Here is a 17,825-nt window from a genome sequence, read left to right on the forward strand (position 1 = left end):
GATGGCAGTGCATGTCCAGTCGTAGAATGGGCTCGAAAAGCCTCACCAGGCCTCGCCGTAGGATGGCTTCGCGACATGCCTCCAGAGTGGCGCTGGTGAGCTGGCCGCCCTGTGGACCGTAGGGAGCTGAGCTGTTCAGAGTGGAGCGCGTCTCTTTGTGCATTGAAGTATTGCAGCTGAACTCGCTGTCCTCGTCCGCTTGTGTCTCGGTCTCTGAAGGAACCAGCAGGTCCTCAATAACTATGACAACACCTCGTACGATTTCGTTGGCTAGAGGTCCGTGCGTCATGGCTTTCTGGAAGCCCATGCTCACGAACGGCGCCAGGCAGTCAGTTGCAGAACCTGCAGTGGGCGCCACGAAAGAATAATCTGAAGGCACACCAGCTCGCTTCCTCCAGACCAGAGCGTTGACCATTCCCTTGTTGTCGCTCGTCAAGAACCAAACGGAAAATGTTTGTGGGTCCAGCGTTTGGTGCTCCAAGAAAGTCGCAGAGATCTCCGCCAGAGCGGAAGCGCTGGCTTTGGCGAGATTCAGAGAATTCGTCTGTTCGCTAAGCCAGGCCAGCGCTTCAGGCCGCATCATCTCTGCGCGGAGCCACACCTGGCTGCGCTTGTCGCTGGTAACGCCGCAGACGGTTCCGGTGGGGAGGTCGTCGCGGCGCGCCCTTCGGCTTGAAGATCCCCACGGCGGGAACGGGATCCGGTCAGAAATCCGCTCCAAGTGGTCCACAGTCGAGTCCGTTATCTTGTTTTTGAGGTGGGTCCTCTCGTCCGGAACCAACGATGGATCGACAATCGTCTCGCGGAAGCTAACGTATGGAGGACTCACCCTGATTGGCACCAGCGCGTACAGGTGCTCGAGGTCACCGATGCACTTTTCTAGATGGACCTCCCCACAGCAGCCAAGCTGGAACTCGCCATGCTCCGTGACACTAACTGTGACGGAGGGATCACAACGGTAGAGCAGTCCCAGGCCTTGCAGCAACTCTTGCATATGAGACGCGTCCTCAGGCTCCACGATAACTGATAGTATATCACTGGCACCTGCAGCTCTGTAGGGGGAGACGAAGGCAGGAGTGTCGGCCTCATCTGACAGTGTGATCGCTCTGTCGAAAAACGACAGCGACAAGTCTGTATGCGGAAGGTCACCCTCGCTTACTGTGGCGATGTCGAGAACTATTTAGAGAGCTGATCCAGCTGAGGGTGTTGCCGATGTTCGCATTTTGAGTCAGGTGCAGGGCGACGATATGACCCGCAGGGGCTTTTTTAACGAGGGTCAGATCTCGTCCCATCACAAGGTACATCGCAAGCACCTTCACCACTTCCCTCTGGCCAGACACAGACGTCTTCACGACGGCGTCGTCCTTCTCCTGGCGTAAGGAGCCGCACACGTGGAGCTCGGTACCCGTGACGACTGTGCCGGAGAAAACGCGAGCAAGTGCGAGGCAGTCCGAGCCACCATCAGGCCTACGATCACCCACCAGCGTCAGTCGTGCGAGGTCGGCGTCCACGAACTTCGCCACGTAAACTATAGGGGCCGCATCCACAGCACATGACAGGAGACCTCGTTCGAGGGTTGAACCCGGCTGGATCTTCGGACACAGCGCGGGGACCCGCAAGGGGGCAGAGTCGACGGGGCTGGGCATGCAGCGAACCGCGGCATCCAAAACTGTCCTTGACAGTGGGACCCACGCGCGCAGCAGATCGGAGCTCTTGGTTCCTCTGAAGCTGACGTCGCCGAGACTCGCCGCCAGCCGGTCCAGTTTGGATCTGTCGCCGTCCGCAGCCAGGATGTGCCATAGCGGCGCGAAGACGAACTGTGTGAAGAGGGTCTGCCGAGAGGAGTCGCTCTTCAGTTTCTCGATGCGCTTGGACTCGCGGTTGAACGTCCATGCCCCTTCCAGACAGGGGAGGATCCTGTCACGCGCACTCAGCGGTAACTTCATGCGTGTCAGGGCGAAATCCACGAAACGTCTTGGGTCAAAGGCCCACCCTTGTGTTGCTGAGGCCAAGATGACAGATCCATCGGCCAGGCTAACGGCAGGAGCCTCGTTCTCTTCGTCAAAGAGCACTAGCAGGGCAAGCATGACGTTCACGTCCCGGATGAGGAGGTTGATCCGCTGAGCCGCCTGTTCAGCGTCCAGTTCCAGCTCAAAAAATAGACGATCCACCTTGTTTATGATGAGTGCCAGTCGACACCGCTCCGCCCACGCCTGCCTCGCCACTTGGCGAGTCTGAGGGCAGATCCCCTCTATAGCGTCTACCAACAGGAAAGCGCCGTCAGTCAGCCGCGCAGCCGCCGACACCTCTGACGAGAAGTCGACATGTCCGGGGGAATCCACCACAGAGATTAGGTGAGGCTGGCGAGGAGGACCTGACGGTGTGTGCCGCAGATGCACCGTAGCCGCCTTCATCGTGATAAACCTCTCTTGCTCGTCCTCCCGGTGGTCAAGGTACTTTATCTGCCCCGCACTGCGGTCGCTGATGATGGCGTTGGATGCCAGAAGATGGTCGCACAGCGTCGTTTTCCCATGGTCTACGTGCGCCAGGACACAAACATTCCTAACCAGGGAGACATCGCCCTTCTCAAAGTGCTCCTGCACCCAGGAGAGCATTTTCACAGAAAAGAAGGTTTACTGGTCAGCGAAGGCAAAGATCATTCATTGTTCAGTATTTCCTGTTTCTCCTCAACATCTACTCAGCTTTCTCCTCAGCCTTCTCCTCAGCCTTCTCCTCAGCCTTCTCCTCAGCCTTCTCCTCAGCCTTTTCCTCCGCCTTTTCCTCAGCCTTTTCCTCCTCAGACAATTCAGAGGCGTTGTGTTTTGCTGCCTTCTCAAACTCTACCTTGAAAAGGGCTGCAGCCTCAACAGTCCCGAACTTCAAGGCGAATTGCTCGACAATGGTATCTCCTTCATCCGTTAAGGTGGGCGAGGTCCAGACCCAGATCTTCTCGCTGCCCGAGTTCAGGGTTAGCTTACAGAAGTTCTCCTTGTCGTGGACATAGAAGTTCGCTACGACCTTCAGCGACTTTTCTTGGCGCAAGAGGAAGCGGATTTTATTCGTAACCTTGTGCCTGAGTAGCTTCGATTCGCCCAGACCCCGCTCCTTCCATTCAGGAGGGTCAGCCTCCTTGGCCCAGCGGTAGAGTTTCGATCGCTGCTTCCACACCACTTCCTCTTCCTCTTCTCCGGTTTTAACGTCAACTGCAGAGACATGAACGGAAGGCAGGTTCCAGGCACCCGCAGTAACTTCCTCTTCCGGATCGTAGTGTTCTTCAGTAGTCACCTCAGGGTTCTGCACTGACATCTGATTCTGAATTTCGAGGTTTAGTGGGGGCTGAGATTAAACATGCCTTCACACACACGCATCACCCAGCTTGAGAAGGTCCATCGGGTCTACTCCGTTGGGCATACGCCCATTCTGTTGCCAGGTCTCGAGGATGGCTCTGCTCCAGAGCGTCTTCATATGCAGCTTAGACATCATAGTCTCGTCAATATGTTGCAGGCCCAGACTGTCTCTGATGGTGTCAGGCACTGCGTCCACGTGCCGTTGAAATACCTCATCACCCCGGTCCAAATCACGCAAGGCAACCAGGCGCCGGAGCTGGTCACGCGACAGTTCCAATCTGAATGCTTCACCCCCAACAGCGTCACCCTAAGTCTGAAGATTTGGACTCCAGCTGCACCTCTCTGACCATTCCGTCTTCGCTGGAGACAGTCGACGGGTAGAAGTCGTCGAACTTGTCCAGTGAGTATACCGTGTCCAACGGTAACGCGGACATTTGTGCCTGCAGCTGCAGCATGATACCTCGCATCGACTGCTGCATCGCGCGAAGATGTCGGCGTAGCTGTGCGTTCTCCTTCAAGAGGTCCTGCGTGTGCTGAGTGCAGCTAGGCGCGAGACACTCGTCAGACATCGTCAGAAATACAGTGATTTCGTAAAAACGTGAGCATTTTTCTTCACATTCAAATGTTGGGGACTAAATCTTGAATCGCGCCTAAGTCCGTGATGGATTATTGTGCCAAATTAATTGTGTATTTTACCTGATGCAGCTCGACATCTACCTACCGTCTGGATACAGGTCCGCCTGGGTTCCAGACCCTGGGGAATGTCTTTCGGCCAACACCGTTAGACACGCTGTGGCGATGGCTTGCCCGGAGTCGGCAGATTTCTTGGATCGGTGCTACCTGTCCATCAACGGGCGGCACGAGACGACTTGGTCAGCTGTCGACCAAGAATACCAGCACCTCCGAGTTGAGATCCGTGGTCGATTACCAGGTGGCAAGGGAGGCTTCGGGTCTCTGCTGAAAGGTCAAAAAGGTGGCAAGAAGAAGACCACGAACTTCGACTCCTGTCGAGATCTGTATGGACGACGAGTGCGACACGCCAGAGCAGTCGAGCGACTTGCGGTGTGGATGGATAACCAGAAGGAGAAAGAAGCCGCAGAGAAGGAAGAGGAACAGATTGCGAAAACGTTGAACCCCGAACCACCACCGATACATATGGTAACCATGCTGGACGATGCTTTTATCGATCAGGTAACTGGCGCTCGCCAGCGCATGGTCCGCACTGTGAAGGTTAGCATGTCGCAGAGAGATAAACTCGACTCACCTCCGGCGGAGCCGGTGGACGCAGCCAAGCGCTTGTCTGCTTTCGTGGAACAAGACTACGGATTCTAAAAGAAAATCCATATTTGAAATGAAGGCAATCATTCTTGTCGGCGGATATGGTACGCGTCTGCGACCTTTCACCTTCTCCAAGCCCAAACCGTTGGTGCCTTTCTGCAACCTTCCTATTGTGGAGCACCAGGTGCGAGCACTGGCTGATGCTGGCGTCGACCACGTCATATTTGCTGTCGCTTACAAGGCGGAAGAACTCCAGGCCGAGATAGACAGGATGCAGGAAAGGTATGGCATCTCTATTACGTGTTGTAAGGAGGACAAACCGCTGGGAACTGCAGGTCCGATTAAGAATGCTGAAAGCATCCTCATGGAAGGCGAATGCAACGACTTCTTCGTTTGCAATTCGGACATCACGTGTGACTTCCCCCTAGCCCAGATGCTCAGGTTCCACCGAAGCCACGGGCGTGAAGGTACCATCCTCACCACGAAGGTCGACCAGCCACAACATTACGGGGTAATCTGCACTGACCTACAAAACTGTGTGGAGTCCTTTGTGGAAAAGCCGCAACAATTCGTGGGAGATGACATTAACGCTGGCGTGTATGTACTCAACCTCTCTGTGCTCGGCCGAATCGAGTTGAAGCCTACGTCTATTGAACGGGTAGTCTTTCCTGAGATGGCGCGAGATAAGGCGCTTTTCACATTTCCACTTCGAGGATTCTGGGCAGACCTAGGACGGCCACGTGACCTTATCCTAGGCATGAAGCAGAAGCTTGCTTCTGACGCCCACCGAGGGCTTCTGGAGGAGTGTCAACGTTCGGGTGTGCGCTTCCTAGGCCACTGCCTGGTCGACCCCTCTGCCTCCATCGCGCCTGGCTCCGTGATTGGCCCCGACGTAGTGGTGGGACCTGGTGTCAACGTGAAGGCTGCGTGTCGCATTCAGAGCTCGCTTCTGTTCGCCGACGCGAGTGTGGGCGCAGGAAGCTTCATCCGCAACAGCGTGATCGGCTGGAACTGTAAACTCGCCGGGTGGAATAACGTGGAGTGTGTCCTAGGCGAGGATGTACGCCTGGGAGAAGGCGTCGTGTTGAGGGACACCACGGTGTTGCCCCATAAAATTGTGGATACTGATGATTCCGGTTCGATTCTCCTATGAAACGACCTCGCGTATTTTTAGACAAACCAATTGTCCCTGCTGTTTCACGCAGAGGGTCCCTTTAAAACCACGGTGGATTCCACTGCACTGTAACTAAAAGTCGACATCTCGTTCGTTAACGGAATAAACCAGACAGATCAATGAGTAGGTAGTCTCAGACGTTACCCCGTAAAATTAAAACACTATCGCTAGGCAGACTTGTGGTCTGCAAGTGGCGCAATAGAGTCTAGGTCCGGCCGCTTTACCAAGCACTTCCTCAGAGCGAATACACCAAACACTCCTACAAGGGATAATCCTGCGATGGCAACCATCGGACTGCCACCGCTCTCGGCTCGGAGGTTACCTGGGCTTTCCTCCTTCACCTCCCACGGCTGGGCCTGGGCAGGGGCCAAATACGCTCCCTCAAAGCCTCCTTTAATGTCGTTGACGTCCTGAAAATTATTGAGTTCTGGAGTAAAAAATGTCTGCGAATGTGGCGTATCAGGGAAAAAAAGATCCTGGCGCAAATTGGAGTCCTTGCCAGACTGTACGACCGGAAGCTCCTCGCGACGCTCATCAGCTTGCTGCACGGCGGTATTGGCGTCCACATGGGACACCACCTCATCTTCGTGCTGATCAACGATCTGCCGGACGAGATCTAATGGAGGGCCCTCAACGCCGAGAGCGTCCGGCTTCCCGCCATCACGATCGTCATGAACGCTCACGGCGTTCTTCACGCCAGTTTCCGACTCCTTCACTGCAGCATCCGGCTCAGTCGGAGCCTCCTCATTACGAGCCTCCTCATTCACTGCCTTGTCGAAGAGAACCTCCTTTGCAGCAGAATCCGCCTCCTCATTTGCGGCCTTATCGGAGAGCAGAACCTCCTCATTCACTGCCTTGTAGGACAGTACAGCTGAATCTGTCTCCTCATTCACGGCCTCATCGGAGAGCACCTCCTTCACTGCACCCGGCTCATTCCGAGCCTCCTCATTCACTGCCTTGTCGGAGAGAACCTCCTTTACAGCAGAATCCGGCTCCTCATTCGCGGCCATATCGGAGAGCACCTCCTTCCCTGCAGAATCCGCCTTCTCCTCCGCTATAGGATCCGCCTCCTCCTTCGCTGCAGAATCCGCCTCCTCCTTCGCTGCAGAATGCGCCTCCTCCTTCGCTGCAGAATGCGCCTCCTCCTTCGCTGCAGAATCGGACAATACAGCAGAATCCGCGGCCTCATTCGCGGCCATATCGGAAAGCACCTCCTTCACTGCATCATTCAGAGGAACCTCCTCATCAAGCGCAACATTTTCGGGACCGTCCACCTTGGCTTGCTGCGGCGCTTCCTCTGCAAGCGCATCGGTGTCGATAGGGTCCCCGTTCCGGTGGCGCCGTGGGGGCTGTTCGAGCTCTTCTGCGAAGTTGATATTCAGCCGCTCGGCTAACTCCTTGACAGACTGGACGTCTCCCTCGGCCGCCTTGCCGTCACGCAGGAAACTCTGTCCAGCGATAAAATTGTCGGCCGCCTCTGCTGGCGCTGAGTCGCCTGTAAGAACTGCACTGTCGGGCATATATGTGCAATAATCTGCATTGTTGGGGGTGTTGTTTTCAATTATTCAATGACTATCGAGGCCCAGGTAGCAGCTCTGGGGTGTGTTTTTGCTTTCAAACCGTTGTCGTACGAGGAGACGCTGTTGCCGTTCACTGAGCTGGACGTCACGGACCAGCAGTCGGAAGGGTGGCGGGTGCCGCAGCCTATCAGAAGAGCTCCTTGTCTGCGGTTTTTTGGGGTGTCGGCCTCTGGTCAGACAGCAGCGGTAACGGTGCACGGACTCCGGCCTCACTTTTACTTCGCGGTTGGTGGTAAATCTGTTCTCAACGGTGAGAGGCTAGATTATCCAACACAATGAAAAGTACTACTCTCAAACTGTAACGTTTCTGGAAGGAGTGGCGCGGGAAGGTACACGACCGGCTGTTCTGTCATTAGAGCCGGTCCTCAGAAAGTCGCTCTATGGTTTCAACAGCAAGCCCAGTCGTTTCATCCGAGTCTCCGTCTCTCATCCGTCTCTTGTGCGACTTCTGGCGTCTGCGCTTGCCGAACAGCTCGGAATTCCCGTGTTCCACGCTCACATCCCCTTCTTCCTTGCGTCGCTGGTGGAGACGGGCATCCGAATGTGCGACTGGGTCTACTGCTCCGGCGCGTCCTTTGCGTATCCAGTTACTCGTGCAGCCCCAGCCCGAGTGCTTCCCAGGCCTGCGTTTCTAAACCCTAGCACCAGCCACGTGATCGATGCAGAACAACTCCGCCAAAGCTCAGATGACCCCAGACTGGCTCGAGGCCTGTTCCGACTGGACCTGCGACGTGATACTTACAGGCGAGAAGAGGGTTCCCGCCAAACACAGTGACCTCGACGTTCACGTGTGTGCGAGCCAGTTGCTAAACCGGTGAGAGCGCGGCAGACGCTTCAGCAGGCGCTGCGAAGGCAACCCCATGTTCAAGGCGGCTCCTGCGCTGTCGCTCCTGTGGCCGAAACGACCAGAGAACGATATTCGGCGCATGGTTCCCTCAAGAACCAATGACTTCTTGTTGGCCGGTGAGGCATACCTGGAGGACTAAGCAGTTCTGGACGGCGTAAAGCAAGAACAGACTCTAATGGACGACTGGCCATCTTACCTTCGCGATGCGCGTGATGATTGGCTGAATCGAGTCCATTCGTTGGACGAGGCCGCGGATTCCAGCCAGTGCCTGGTCGAGCTGCTGGAGTCCCAACGGCCGCGGAGTCCAGTCGTCACCCAAACCCAGCCGAAGCGGCGACTATCCACAGCCGAAGTGCTGTCGCAAATAGCCTGCATGCAACCGCTTCCCAGCGAGGCAATGTATGCACCCTCTACCGACGAGGCTCGATCTACAGATGAGGAGCCGGAGACTGAATCTTCTGATGAGTCTTCGGACGGAGCTCCAAAACTACTCGCCGAAGGCGCTTTCTCCTCGGATCCCTCTAGCTTCCAGTCAGCCAGACCGATCATACCGGTCGTCAGGCGCCTCATGGCAGATTGTCGGACGCTGCAGAACCCTCAGGCTTTACTGCAGTTGTGGCCGGGCTTACTGACGTCCAGGATTGGACATTTGCGCCGAATGTCTGGCGCACCCCGAGTTCTGGAGATGAATGAGAAGATTCGGCTTTTGGTCGTCAACCCCGTGGCGCTGACGTTCTTCAAGTCGCCGCCGCAACTACAAACCAGAGCCTCTCCACCTCGCCCGTACGGGGAATACCGGAACTCCAGCTCACTGGTGGGCCTCTCGCTGCATATGACGTTCCAATGCCGTACGGGCCCTAGAGGTGGGCCCGAGAGTGCCCGAACACAGCGCCCTTAGAGGGCATATCTCCCTTCACAGAGTTCGATCCGGCCAATGATTCAGTTGCTCTCGTAGCACTGGTCTTGGACGATGACCGCTGGGCACTCAGCACCTCCGTGACCATCCAGGTCTCCAACGAGGCGAGTTGGCATTCGGAGTCGTTCTCGGCGCTGCTGGACTTCCCCTCGAGGCCAGTTCATCTCCATGCAGCCTGCGAGACGCAGCTCTTTGAGTGCCTGACACAGTTAGTGCGCCATTTAGACCCAGCCCTCCTGGTGGACTACACCAAACGCCAAGGATGGCTTTGGCTGGCGTCCCGGGCGGAGGTGCTGGGGATGGGCCCGTACCTCCCTTCCTTGACCCGTGTCTACGGTTCACGCCAGCTCTCTGGCCGACTGGTGCTGCACGTGGACGTACTGGCCAAAAAGCACATCAAGTTGCCCTCCTACGACCTGCAAGCCGTTTCCCGGCGAGTACTAGGGTGGGAGACACCCCATTTCTCAGATTGTTGCATGTCCCCCTGGCTCCGCGTACCCTTCCGCTATCGACATGCCTGCGTGGCCTATCGCTTGCGGCTGTGCTTCATACAGCGAGAGATTGCGCGCGTGACTGGTGTTATAGCGCAGCACACCCAAATGGGACGCGTCTTTGGGATCGACCCGGAGTCCATTCTGACTCGGGGAACGCAGTGGCGGGTCGAGGCCATGTTGCTTCGCGCGGCTCACCGCCAAGGTTACCTTCTACTGTCTCCCACCAAGCAGCAAGTGACTAATCAACCAGCAATGGCGGCCACTCCCATGGTACTGGAGCCTGCCTCTCGCATCTACTTCGAACCTGTGGCAGTGCTGGACTACCAATCCCTCTACCCTTCCATCATAGTCGCCTACAACTACTGCTTCTCGACTTGCCTGGGAAAGACTCACGTGAGGTGCAACTTTGCGTGACACAGCTGGATTTCGCCCGCGGCGGCCAGCTTGGAGTCCTCGAGAACTACAAACCTGGCCTCCTAGAGCTCCGCGAGGTAAGGGGCTGGGAGTCTGGTCACAGGCGGCACAGTCCGTGATGGTGTCCCCTTCTAGTCACGTATTCGTGACGCCTTCAGTTCGCAGAGGGGTGCTGCCGCAGCTGATAGCCGAGGTGGTGGCGACGCGCATCTCCGTAAAGGCGCAGATGGGTCTCACTGCGGACCCATATACCAAGGCGACGTTGGGTGATGTGCAATTCGCATTGAAGATGATGGCCAACGCCACCTATGGCTACGCTGGGGCCTCATGCACTGGAAGGATGCCTTGCGCCGACGTAGCGGACTCCATTGTGCAAACAGCACGTCAGCTGCTCCTGCAGACAATCCAGTGGATCGAGGCCGAGACGCAGTGGCAGCCATGTAAGGTGGTGTACGGCGACACTGACTCTGTCTTCGTCCTCCTTCCAGGCAGACCCACAGGCAAGGCGATCGCCATTGGACAGCAGATTGCAAGAGTCATCACGAGCCGATTGATCAGCCCGATACGACTGATCTTCGAAAAGGTGTACAACCCCTGCGCGTTGTTGACGAAGAAGCGGTATATGGGCCTGAAGTACGAGTCAGGTTGCCGCCACCCCGAAATGGAATACAAAGGGGTGGAAGCAATTAGGGTTGACCAGTGCCCCTTGGTTCACAATGGTCTCCAGGACGTTTTCACCGCACTCTTCGAGACCGCGCACCTGGAAAGCGCACTGGACCGACTGAAGAGCCTCTGCCATGAGGCACTGGCGGGTCGGTTGCCCCTGTCATGCTTCGTATTCAATCGAGAGCTACGCGACTTAAGTGAGGCGCACAGCTTCCGCACACAGACCGATACCGCAGCCTGCAGAATGTTCTGAGCGGTGCCGGAACAGTGGGAAGCCTACCGCCCCACTTATCGGCCGTCATACAACGGTCATCCGAGTACCGCATGCACCAACTGCCTTCCCGAATTCCCTACGTCATCTGCGTACGTCGAGGCCCGCAGTGCTCTCTGGCCGAGCAGGCCCTCTATCCTGACCGTGTCTTGGAGGGGTTCTACCCCCGAAGCCCCTGTACAATGGAGGCCGGGTTTCCTAAAGAGGCTACAGCGTCCGAGATGTTCACGTTGGCCTGCCATGACAGGTTCCTCAGGGCACAAGAGGCTCTGGCCCCGTCACACCATCTTGACATGACGTACTACCTCGGCACCGCCCTGGGAGGGCCTCTACGTCGTGTCCTGCACCTTCTGCCCTTGGGCCCACCTCCAGCCGTGAGAGTCTTCCTGCGGACAACTCCGTTGCCGAGCGGCTTCAATGTGACGGGTTTCATTCAGAAGCGTTGCACTGAGAAGAGGTACATCCACGAACACTCGACCCCTACCACACGACAAGTGAAGAGCGTCACCAAAAAATCCTCTGTGAAATCTGAGCTCACTGAAGTGGCTGCAGAGCTGAAAGCCGCCCGCAGTTCGCAGAGCATTCTCTCCTTCGCCAAGAAAACCCTGAACAGGCCGTGAGGGCTGGTCGCAACATCGACGCAGATGCCGAACCTGTTCGTCGCATTCCTCAGCGGGAGATATTGAGAACGGCGGAAAGCTCTGTGACGTCTGCATCGTTCATGATCAGGAGACGTGCCTGCGGTTGGCTGCTGACCTAAGGGCCGTTCAACTCCAGCTGAACGGTGTGCGACGCGTCTGTGTCCACTGCGTCATGAGTGAGGCAGGACTTTGTGATTGACAGATCATATGGACGTGACCCCCTCCATCGCCCTAGCATGCTCCAATATCATCTGTCCGGTGAGGCCTGACGGCAGCGATACTCAGGTCTACAGTCGTTTCGTGGATCTGTCTCGCAGGGAACGCGAGATTCACGTATCTAGAGAACGATTGGGCTTCGATTCTTAAACATTTCACACTCGCGGCCGTTTTACCTGTTTGTCAGCGCCCTCCTCCTCCCGAGACCGCTTGCGCTTTTGCTGATCAGGACCCTCGTCTTCCCGAGACCGCTTTCGCTTTTGCTGAGCCCGAAGTTTCTTCAGGCGGGGCTCTGCCTCCTCATTGCATTTAGCGGTCGGAGATGCGTTTTCCTTCTCCGGATTCGGCTCTTCCTTCTCCTGAGTCTCGTCCTCTGGACGGCTGACCGCGAAATCATGAATGTGCGTCTGTTTCAAACGCGCCTCCTGCTGCTTCATCGCTAGCCCTTCTTGTCGTTGAACGGATTGCGACATGACTAGCTTGACTGACCGCATTAGCTCCTCCCTTGGCCCTAACGCTATGAAGTCCTGTAGATTATCAACGTACTCACGGATGGAGTCAAACCACGGGTGCAGTAGATACCTTTGTATCTCACCACGCTTCTCTGGATTCCACTGAAACATCTTGTCAAGGAGGTCAAGCAGGTTGCCATCTGCGTGTGGCATTTTGGTCTTCAACTTGCCGCCCTTCAACTTGGGAAGCAGGGTGTTGAAATAGGGAAGCATTCGCTTCCCATACTTGTCCTTAGCCGTGAATTTTTCCAGGTCCGCCTCGTCAGTGGGATAACCGAAGTAATCCAAACATTTAAACAGATACGAGATCTCAGAGCTCTCGGGAATCAGAGGATCGGGGTACCCTCGAGCAGAAAAATTGTACATCTCAGCAATAATAAGACCGAGTGACCACAGATCCACGGCTAGAGTGTGCTGTGAAGCGCCGAAAATCACTTCAGGCGCTCGATACCACAACGTTTGAATCGTTCCGCTGTGAGTTTTGCTGTCTGGGTCTCGGAGGGTGTCTTCACGCATAAAGCGTGCCAACCCGAAATCTCCGATGCGGATGACAGGATCTGTCACAGTGCCGGACCACAGGATATTCTGTGGCTTCAGATCGCGATGGGCGATGTCATTCGCGTGGCAGGCAGCCATACCATTGATGATCTGCGCGGATACCTTTTTGGTAAACTCGACGTATGCCTGCGACAGGGGGGTACTTTGTGTTCGGAACTCCGTGCGAGCTCTTGCGTTCATCTGGATGACTGGGCCGTTGGTTACACACCAAGTCCTTTAAATTGCCCTCCATCAGAGGCATGGCCATGCCAAACCGTCTTCCCACTCCGGGCCACTTCAAGTCCCAGCACATATGGGTAATGGGCATAACGTTTTCGTGTTTCAGGGCTAGCATGGCATGAGTCTCCCTTAGCGTCGTTTGACACAAGCCCTCGCCGCTGCCTTCGGAGCTGTCGAACACCTTCAGAGCCAGTAGAGGCGGGGGGCAGGTGCAATGGGCTTTGGTGCATACGCTCCTCTTCATCGCGAACACCGTTCCATATGAGCCGCACCCCTTCTCCTCCTGCACCACGTATCGGTGGCCCAGTACGTTAACGGGAACTGAGTTCATTTTTTGACTTTGATTATCAAACAAAAGGGTGAAAATCAGTCACGAGAGAGGATTACCATTATTGTCGGGCCCCAGGGTATATTTCATCATCTTTGTCATTATGCCGGGCCCGGCCCAGGGTAGAACGCCGTACTTGTTCATCGCCGTTTTACCCTCGACAGACGTCTCAACTGACGAAAATGTTGTCTTTCTCACTCATTATCCCACGCAATGCGGTCTTGGTCGTCTTCTGAATCAGAGGAAACCGAAGAGTCAGCGCAAGATTACAGAAACAGGTATCCAACCAAAGACGGAACTCGGTTGACCTGGCTCTCGAAGGACCTATCGTGGCGAGCGGAGACCGCAGATGGACGGAGGAAGCTTTTCTCAGTCAGGAAATACGGTCTGAACGACTCTGTTCGTTTAGCTCGTCGATGGTGCGAGGGTCTGCGAGAGGCGTATCACCCAGCTCAGACTCATTTTCTGGAGAGCACAGCCAGCGATTCGGACTCCTCCAGCGGCCCTTGTTCCTCGCTCGTGTATCTAGATAGCGTGGGTGCCTGGCGCGGAAGCTGGCCAGTCAAGGGCGAGGTTTTGTCGAGACTCTTTACAACGCGGGAGCACGGACAATACGCTTACGACCAGGCAGTCAGGTGGCTAAGCCGCGTGAGGAAAGTGGCTGCGCAAGCTGGATCAAGTGGGTTCTTGGAGGCGGCGGTTTGCGCGGATAAGGACCGCCTTCCGCGAAATACAGCGGCGAAGCGCGCTGTCAGGAGCTCCGCTGAAAGGCCCACTCAGCCCTCCTCCCATGTTCCCCTCAGGTCTTCGACCGGCGAACCTCGTCGGTCACGCGCGGCGACAAAGAAACGTCAGGGCCGTCCCCGGCATCTTTTCTATGAATCCTCTGAGAGGTCGTCTGATTGTCCTGAGCGTGCCTCAGGAAGCAAAAATCAGAGTTCTTCGAAGAGACCGCGTGTCCTGGACGACCGGGACATCATACAGCCACTTTGGCAAAAGCCGCGCCGCCAGCCAACTCCGGCTGTGCAGGCTATCAGCTACAGCCCGAGCTCGAACGGAAGTCCTGTCTGGAGTTCTCCAGATGCATTGTGGTCTCTCACGGAGGTTACACAAGAGTCTGCCCCTGAAGATGAGTCTCTAGGCACCACGCGAAACTTCGTCAAATCTGAGCCTCCGCTGGAGGCGTTGCCCTTGGAACCAGTGCCGTTAGGCATCACGCGAAACTGGAGGAGTCCATCATTGGGGACGTGCTGGACAGCCAGTCTCATGCACAATGGAGTTAGGGAGGTACACTTTTTTTATGAGTGTGATCTTGGTAGAGTGGCGTTGGATATCGCTGTGGAGTGGAGAGACAGCTTTTCAGGAGAGGATTCCAGAGTATCCAAGTGGTCAACCTGGTGTCCAGCGGAGCAGGTATTCAAGGTTGAGCGGCATGGAGGCTGCCGCACTTTCGATCCCCGTTTTTTCGGATCCTTTGACAAAGCTCGGGAAGAAGCTGAGACCTTCGCCATCCAAATGGACAAGTCACTGTCCGCAAACAAGGAAGACGTTGCGAGCGTCGCAGTTCACTCGGAAACCGAGAGCAGTTTCAGCAGTTTTGGAAGAGCAGCCACGACCTAGTTTTTGTTCAAAGTTAAACCTTGTTCATTGACTTATCACCTGCCTGGTTATCATAGCCTCTCCCCTCAAAGTAAACCTTGTCAGAGCAGGACACGCCTCTCGCACATCGTTCACATATCCTTCACTGGGACTGGACCATGGACGACACCACACGTCTAGCACACGCAATGAGCCGGGAAACCACCACGCAGGAGGGCATCTCACCAGGTCGACTTCTAAATGCTGTAGACCGAAGGGAGCTGCTGGGAACTCAGCCTCTCCCATCTGCACAAGCTTCAGTCGCCTCAACGTGTTCGGCAAAGGAGCCCCCTGGTAGGCCCAGACCTCCATCCGGCATGACACCAGTGGAGGGTATGAGTCGATCCTGAAGTCCAGCGCCTTGAGTGTGAGGTTCCGGAGCCCCTCAGGCAAAGACTTCACACGGACGTAGAAGCTGTACAAGACTAGCGTACATAGCGTGTCTGGAAGCATCCCTGCTTCCAGGGCCAAGTCGGGCTCAAATTCTAGGCTCAGCTGCAACCATCGTAATCTGGTCAACGGGAGAGTTGTCGCAAGCACTTTCAGTTGCTCTGGGGCCTCCAACTCCGCATCCAGGTGAGTGATGTATTCCGGAAGTGGGTGACTCAGAGGCGTCGCTTTGGACGCTGCTAGAAAAGTTAGATTCGGATGCTTTTCCGGCAACCAACCTACGCCGTCGGCACACGCGACTTTGAGCTCCTCGACACACTCTAGTACTGGCGAGGGTTCCGTCACGGTTACGACCCGACAAAGAGACCTCCTCTCTGGGGGGACGCCCCGAAGGCAGCGCGACTTATAACACGGGTATTGATGTAGAAGTATGGCGACAGCTTTGCTCAGCATCCGCAAACGGTTCGCTGTGCGACATCGATCATAAGAGTAGGAGTACTCAAGGAAGCCCAGAATGCCGTGCACTACCACCGCTGGGAGTCGGTCCAGCATCCCAACTGATTTCTCCGAAATCGGACACTGGCGGCCCCACACCCACCACTCGCTGTAGAAGCGTATCAACTAACAGTGTCTTTCAATTATCGGACTAGCTGCTAATTCTTTAAAGACGGAAACATCAACGCTTAAGTTGATCTTCGAGATTGTCGGAGAATACGACGTCGTCTATGACGAAGACGTCGGCGTCTCGCAGATCCACATCCAACAGCGAGAAGCGCACACAGCGAGTTCGGTCCGCTTCGTACTGGTATTTCCTGTTCAAACGAGCCAGGCAAGCGGTTCTGCCGTCCACGAAGTAGTACCCTGATCCTAACATGGAATACACCACACCATCATTACTCCGTGCGAATCGCAAGATGCTCTGAATACCCCCCTGACGGGGCACCTCCAAGGCTCCTTCCATCAGGAAATCCTGAGTCAAGACGCCCCCTTTCGATAAAGTATCGTACTCTCGACGATGTCGCGACCACGCAGCGTTAGAGGGCAAGAAGACGGCAGTGAATTTGGAGTCCGCCATCAAGGATTGAACCGTTTTGATCTCCTTCAGTATCAGCTGACGAGTCATGGAGAGTCTGTTTGGCACTGCACCGCTCTTGATCCACTGGACCAGTCGAGTAGCGGTTGCAATGGCAAGGACAACTGAGTGTATGAGCTTCATTTTGAGTATCGGTGTTTCCATACAGATCCACAGTCATGGCCCACATTGTCCGGTTTACGATTTACGCGAGCATCTTCATCTCGTCTTTAAATTGTTTTTGCAAGCTCTCTGTTTCAGCTTTCAGAAGAGTGACGCACTCGGAGAGAGCTCGGTGGGGCGACTTTGTCCCGTTGGTCTGGATGCGGATCTCAATGACGTTCTCCAGAGGATGTGGATTGCGGTAACCAGCAAACACCACATCCGGATCTCTCATCAACTGACATCGCATCAGGTTCCCAAGGGTGTGATCCTCCACATAGATGGTGAATATCGTACATGACGGCGACCTGTGATCATTCTGGCTCTCGATTTTAGCTTTCCCCGCCGGCGTCTCCACAACGGAGAACGCGTCTGGGCGATTGATCATAGAAGCTTTCGACGCCATGGTGGAAAATCAGGATTTCTCGGTTCATTTAGAAAAGGATGTCAACTTTAACCACAAAGCATCTTGACTTGTGTCGTCGGCAGATCCCACCTTGTCTAAGTTGCTCAGCAAACCTGACCACCGAGTGAGATGTGTGCTGCCGTCCAAAACGCCTACACACAGGTCGCTTAGTCCTTGTACCAGGCCTTGGTTCTCTTTGGTCATCCTTAGGGCGTCCATGCGAGAGGTCAGGACTACGCTTGCCAGACCAAGAACTTGGCTGAGAGCAGGGGCATCAGGACAGTGCGCATCAACCACGCTCTGCGGGCAGCCCATCAGAATTCCAGTCCATGTATGCGCTGCTTGTAGAACTCTCCAACAGCAACTCAGCGGCACAACTGTCCACGCCTCGACTATGTGTGGGGTCACTACGGACGACTGGTTCTTGGCCAGCTCCGCCACTACGAAGTTGAAACTGTCGAGCTGGTCGATGCTTGAGAGATGTCCTACGATGTCGGCGTAAGACACTGAGGGATCGGCGAGTACGGCTCGCACTCGCGATTTATCGCGAGATTCGAGGGCTTGTGCCAGTGAGTCTTGTGAACCGCTCGATATCTCACTCTCGACCCACATCGACATCTGGAAATCGAGATTTCTTTCTTCCTTCAGTGTACACTGGAAAAAGAAGCGCCACACCGTTGAGGATTCGTTAATGAG

At 55.5% G+C, this 17,825-nt stretch overlaps 12 protein-coding genes across 20 annotated transcripts; 4 read left to right on the forward strand and 8 right to left on the reverse strand.

The window, feature by feature from the left end:
• KVP17_003610 (uncharacterized protein) lies at nucleotides 1-2,615 on the reverse strand (the record flags this gene model as incomplete). 2 transcript variants are annotated; one of them, XM_068521121.1, is made up of 2 exons in its annotated part: nucleotides 1-1,131; nucleotides 1,160-2,615. In XM_068521121.1, coding segments are annotated over 2 exons (2,587 nt in total), but the record flags the coding sequence as incomplete, so codon positions are not given.
• Nucleotides 2,616-2,694: 79 nt separating this feature from the next.
• KVP17_003628 (uncharacterized protein) lies at nucleotides 2,695-3,916 on the reverse strand (the record flags this gene model as incomplete). 3 transcript variants are annotated; one of them, XM_068521165.1, is made up of 3 exons in its annotated part: nucleotides 2,695-3,336; nucleotides 3,361-3,625; nucleotides 3,654-3,916. In XM_068521165.1, 3 exons carry the CDS (start codon nucleotides 3,914-3,916, stop codon nucleotides 2,695-2,697), a joined length of 1,170 nt encoding a protein of 389 aa, XP_068378495.1. The 3 variants fall into 3 exon arrangements, with proteins under 3 accessions (XP_068378495.1, XP_068378494.1, XP_068378496.1); XM_068521164.1 differs by lacking the exons at nucleotides 3,361-3,625; nucleotides 3,654-3,916 and having other exon boundaries at nucleotides 2,695-3,306; XM_068521166.1 differs by lacking the exons at nucleotides 2,695-3,336; nucleotides 3,361-3,625 and having other exon boundaries at nucleotides 3,650-3,916.
• Nucleotides 3,917-4,046: 130 nt separating this feature from the next.
• Nucleotides 4,047-4,679, forward strand: KVP17_003636 (uncharacterized protein; the record flags this gene model as incomplete). The annotated part of the gene is made up of 1 exon (XM_068521178.1): nucleotides 4,047-4,679. One exon carries the CDS (start codon nucleotides 4,047-4,049, stop codon nucleotides 4,677-4,679), a length of 633 nt encoding a protein of 210 aa, XP_068378507.1.
• Nucleotides 4,680-4,698: 19 nt separating this feature from the next.
• Nucleotides 4,699-5,778, forward strand: KVP17_003630 (uncharacterized protein; the record flags this gene model as incomplete). Its single annotated transcript, XM_068521169.1, has 1 exon — nucleotides 4,699-5,778. One exon carries the CDS (start codon nucleotides 4,699-4,701, stop codon nucleotides 5,776-5,778), a length of 1,080 nt encoding a protein of 359 aa, XP_068378499.1.
• Nucleotides 5,779-5,966: 188 nt separating this feature from the next.
• On the reverse strand, nucleotides 5,967-7,319 carry KVP17_003623 (uncharacterized protein; the record flags this gene model as incomplete). The annotated part of the gene is made up of 1 exon (XM_068521156.1): nucleotides 5,967-7,319. One exon carries the CDS (start codon nucleotides 7,317-7,319, stop codon nucleotides 5,967-5,969), a length of 1,353 nt encoding a protein of 450 aa, XP_068378486.1.
• A 1,082-nt stretch (nucleotides 7,320-8,401) lies between these two features.
• KVP17_003616 (uncharacterized protein) lies at nucleotides 8,402-11,994 on the forward strand (the record flags this gene model as incomplete). 5 transcript variants are annotated; one of them, XM_068521139.1, is made up of 7 exons in its annotated part: nucleotides 8,402-9,089; nucleotides 9,116-10,029; nucleotides 10,056-10,127; nucleotides 10,154-10,913; nucleotides 10,940-11,603; nucleotides 11,632-11,804; nucleotides 11,831-11,994. In XM_068521139.1, the coding sequence occupies 7 exons, from the start codon at nucleotides 8,402-8,404 to the stop codon at nucleotides 11,992-11,994; spliced, it is 3,435 nt and encodes a 1,144-aa protein (XP_068378470.1). The 5 variants fall into 5 exon arrangements, with proteins under 5 accessions (XP_068378470.1, XP_068378466.1, XP_068378467.1 ...); XM_068521135.1 differs by lacking the exons at nucleotides 10,056-10,127; nucleotides 10,154-10,913; nucleotides 10,940-11,603; nucleotides 11,632-11,804; nucleotides 11,831-11,994 and having other exon boundaries at nucleotides 8,402-9,124; XM_068521136.1 differs by lacking the exons at nucleotides 8,402-9,089; nucleotides 10,056-10,127; nucleotides 10,154-10,913; ... (1 more) ...; nucleotides 11,632-11,804; nucleotides 11,831-11,994 and having other exon boundaries at nucleotides 9,442-10,050.
• Nucleotides 11,995-11,999: 5 nt separating this feature from the next.
• Nucleotides 12,000-13,464, reverse strand: KVP17_003619 (uncharacterized protein; the record flags this gene model as incomplete). Of its 2 annotated transcripts, none has more annotated exons than XM_068521147.1 (2): nucleotides 12,000-13,094; nucleotides 13,123-13,464. In XM_068521147.1, the coding sequence occupies 2 exons, from the start codon at nucleotides 13,462-13,464 to the stop codon at nucleotides 12,000-12,002; spliced, it is 1,437 nt and encodes a 478-aa protein (XP_068378478.1).
• A 210-nt stretch (nucleotides 13,465-13,674) lies between these two features.
• KVP17_003640 (uncharacterized protein) lies at nucleotides 13,675-15,081 on the forward strand (the record flags this gene model as incomplete). The annotated part of the gene is made up of 1 exon (XM_068521183.1): nucleotides 13,675-15,081. One exon carries the CDS (start codon nucleotides 13,675-13,677, stop codon nucleotides 15,079-15,081), a length of 1,407 nt encoding a protein of 468 aa, XP_068378512.1.
• A 24-nt stretch (nucleotides 15,082-15,105) lies between these two features.
• Nucleotides 15,106-16,041, reverse strand: KVP17_003625 (uncharacterized protein; the record flags this gene model as incomplete). The annotated part of the gene is made up of 1 exon (XM_068521160.1): nucleotides 15,106-16,041. The coding sequence occupies one exon, from the start codon at nucleotides 16,039-16,041 to the stop codon at nucleotides 15,106-15,108; it is 936 nt and encodes a 311-aa protein (XP_068378490.1).
• Nucleotides 16,042-16,165: 124 nt separating this feature from the next.
• Nucleotides 16,166-16,705, reverse strand: KVP17_003631 (uncharacterized protein; the record flags this gene model as incomplete). The annotated part of the gene is made up of 1 exon (XM_068521170.1): nucleotides 16,166-16,705. The coding sequence occupies one exon, from the start codon at nucleotides 16,703-16,705 to the stop codon at nucleotides 16,166-16,168; it is 540 nt and encodes a 179-aa protein (XP_068378500.1).
• A 61-nt stretch (nucleotides 16,706-16,766) lies between these two features.
• On the reverse strand, nucleotides 16,767-17,129 carry KVP17_003605 (uncharacterized protein; the record flags this gene model as incomplete). Its single annotated transcript, XM_068521109.1, has 1 exon — nucleotides 16,767-17,129. One exon carries the CDS (start codon nucleotides 17,127-17,129, stop codon nucleotides 16,767-16,769), a length of 363 nt encoding a protein of 120 aa, XP_068378441.1.
• Nucleotides 17,130-17,153: 24 nt separating this feature from the next.
• KVP17_003634 (uncharacterized protein) lies at nucleotides 17,154-17,747 on the reverse strand (the record flags this gene model as incomplete). Its single annotated transcript, XM_068521175.1, has 1 exon — nucleotides 17,154-17,747. The coding sequence occupies one exon, from the start codon at nucleotides 17,745-17,747 to the stop codon at nucleotides 17,154-17,156; it is 594 nt and encodes a 197-aa protein (XP_068378504.1).
• Between the last annotated feature and the right edge of the window lie 78 nt (nucleotides 17,748-17,825).

This window comes from the organism of the source record quoted next (assembly GCF_019968985.1).
Source record: "MAG: Porospora cf. gigantea B chromosome Unknown PgB_NODE_14_length_79105_cov_124.187, whole genome shotgun sequence".
NCBI lineage: Eukaryota > Apicomplexa > Conoidasida > Eugregarinorida > Porosporidae > Porospora > Porospora cf. gigantea B.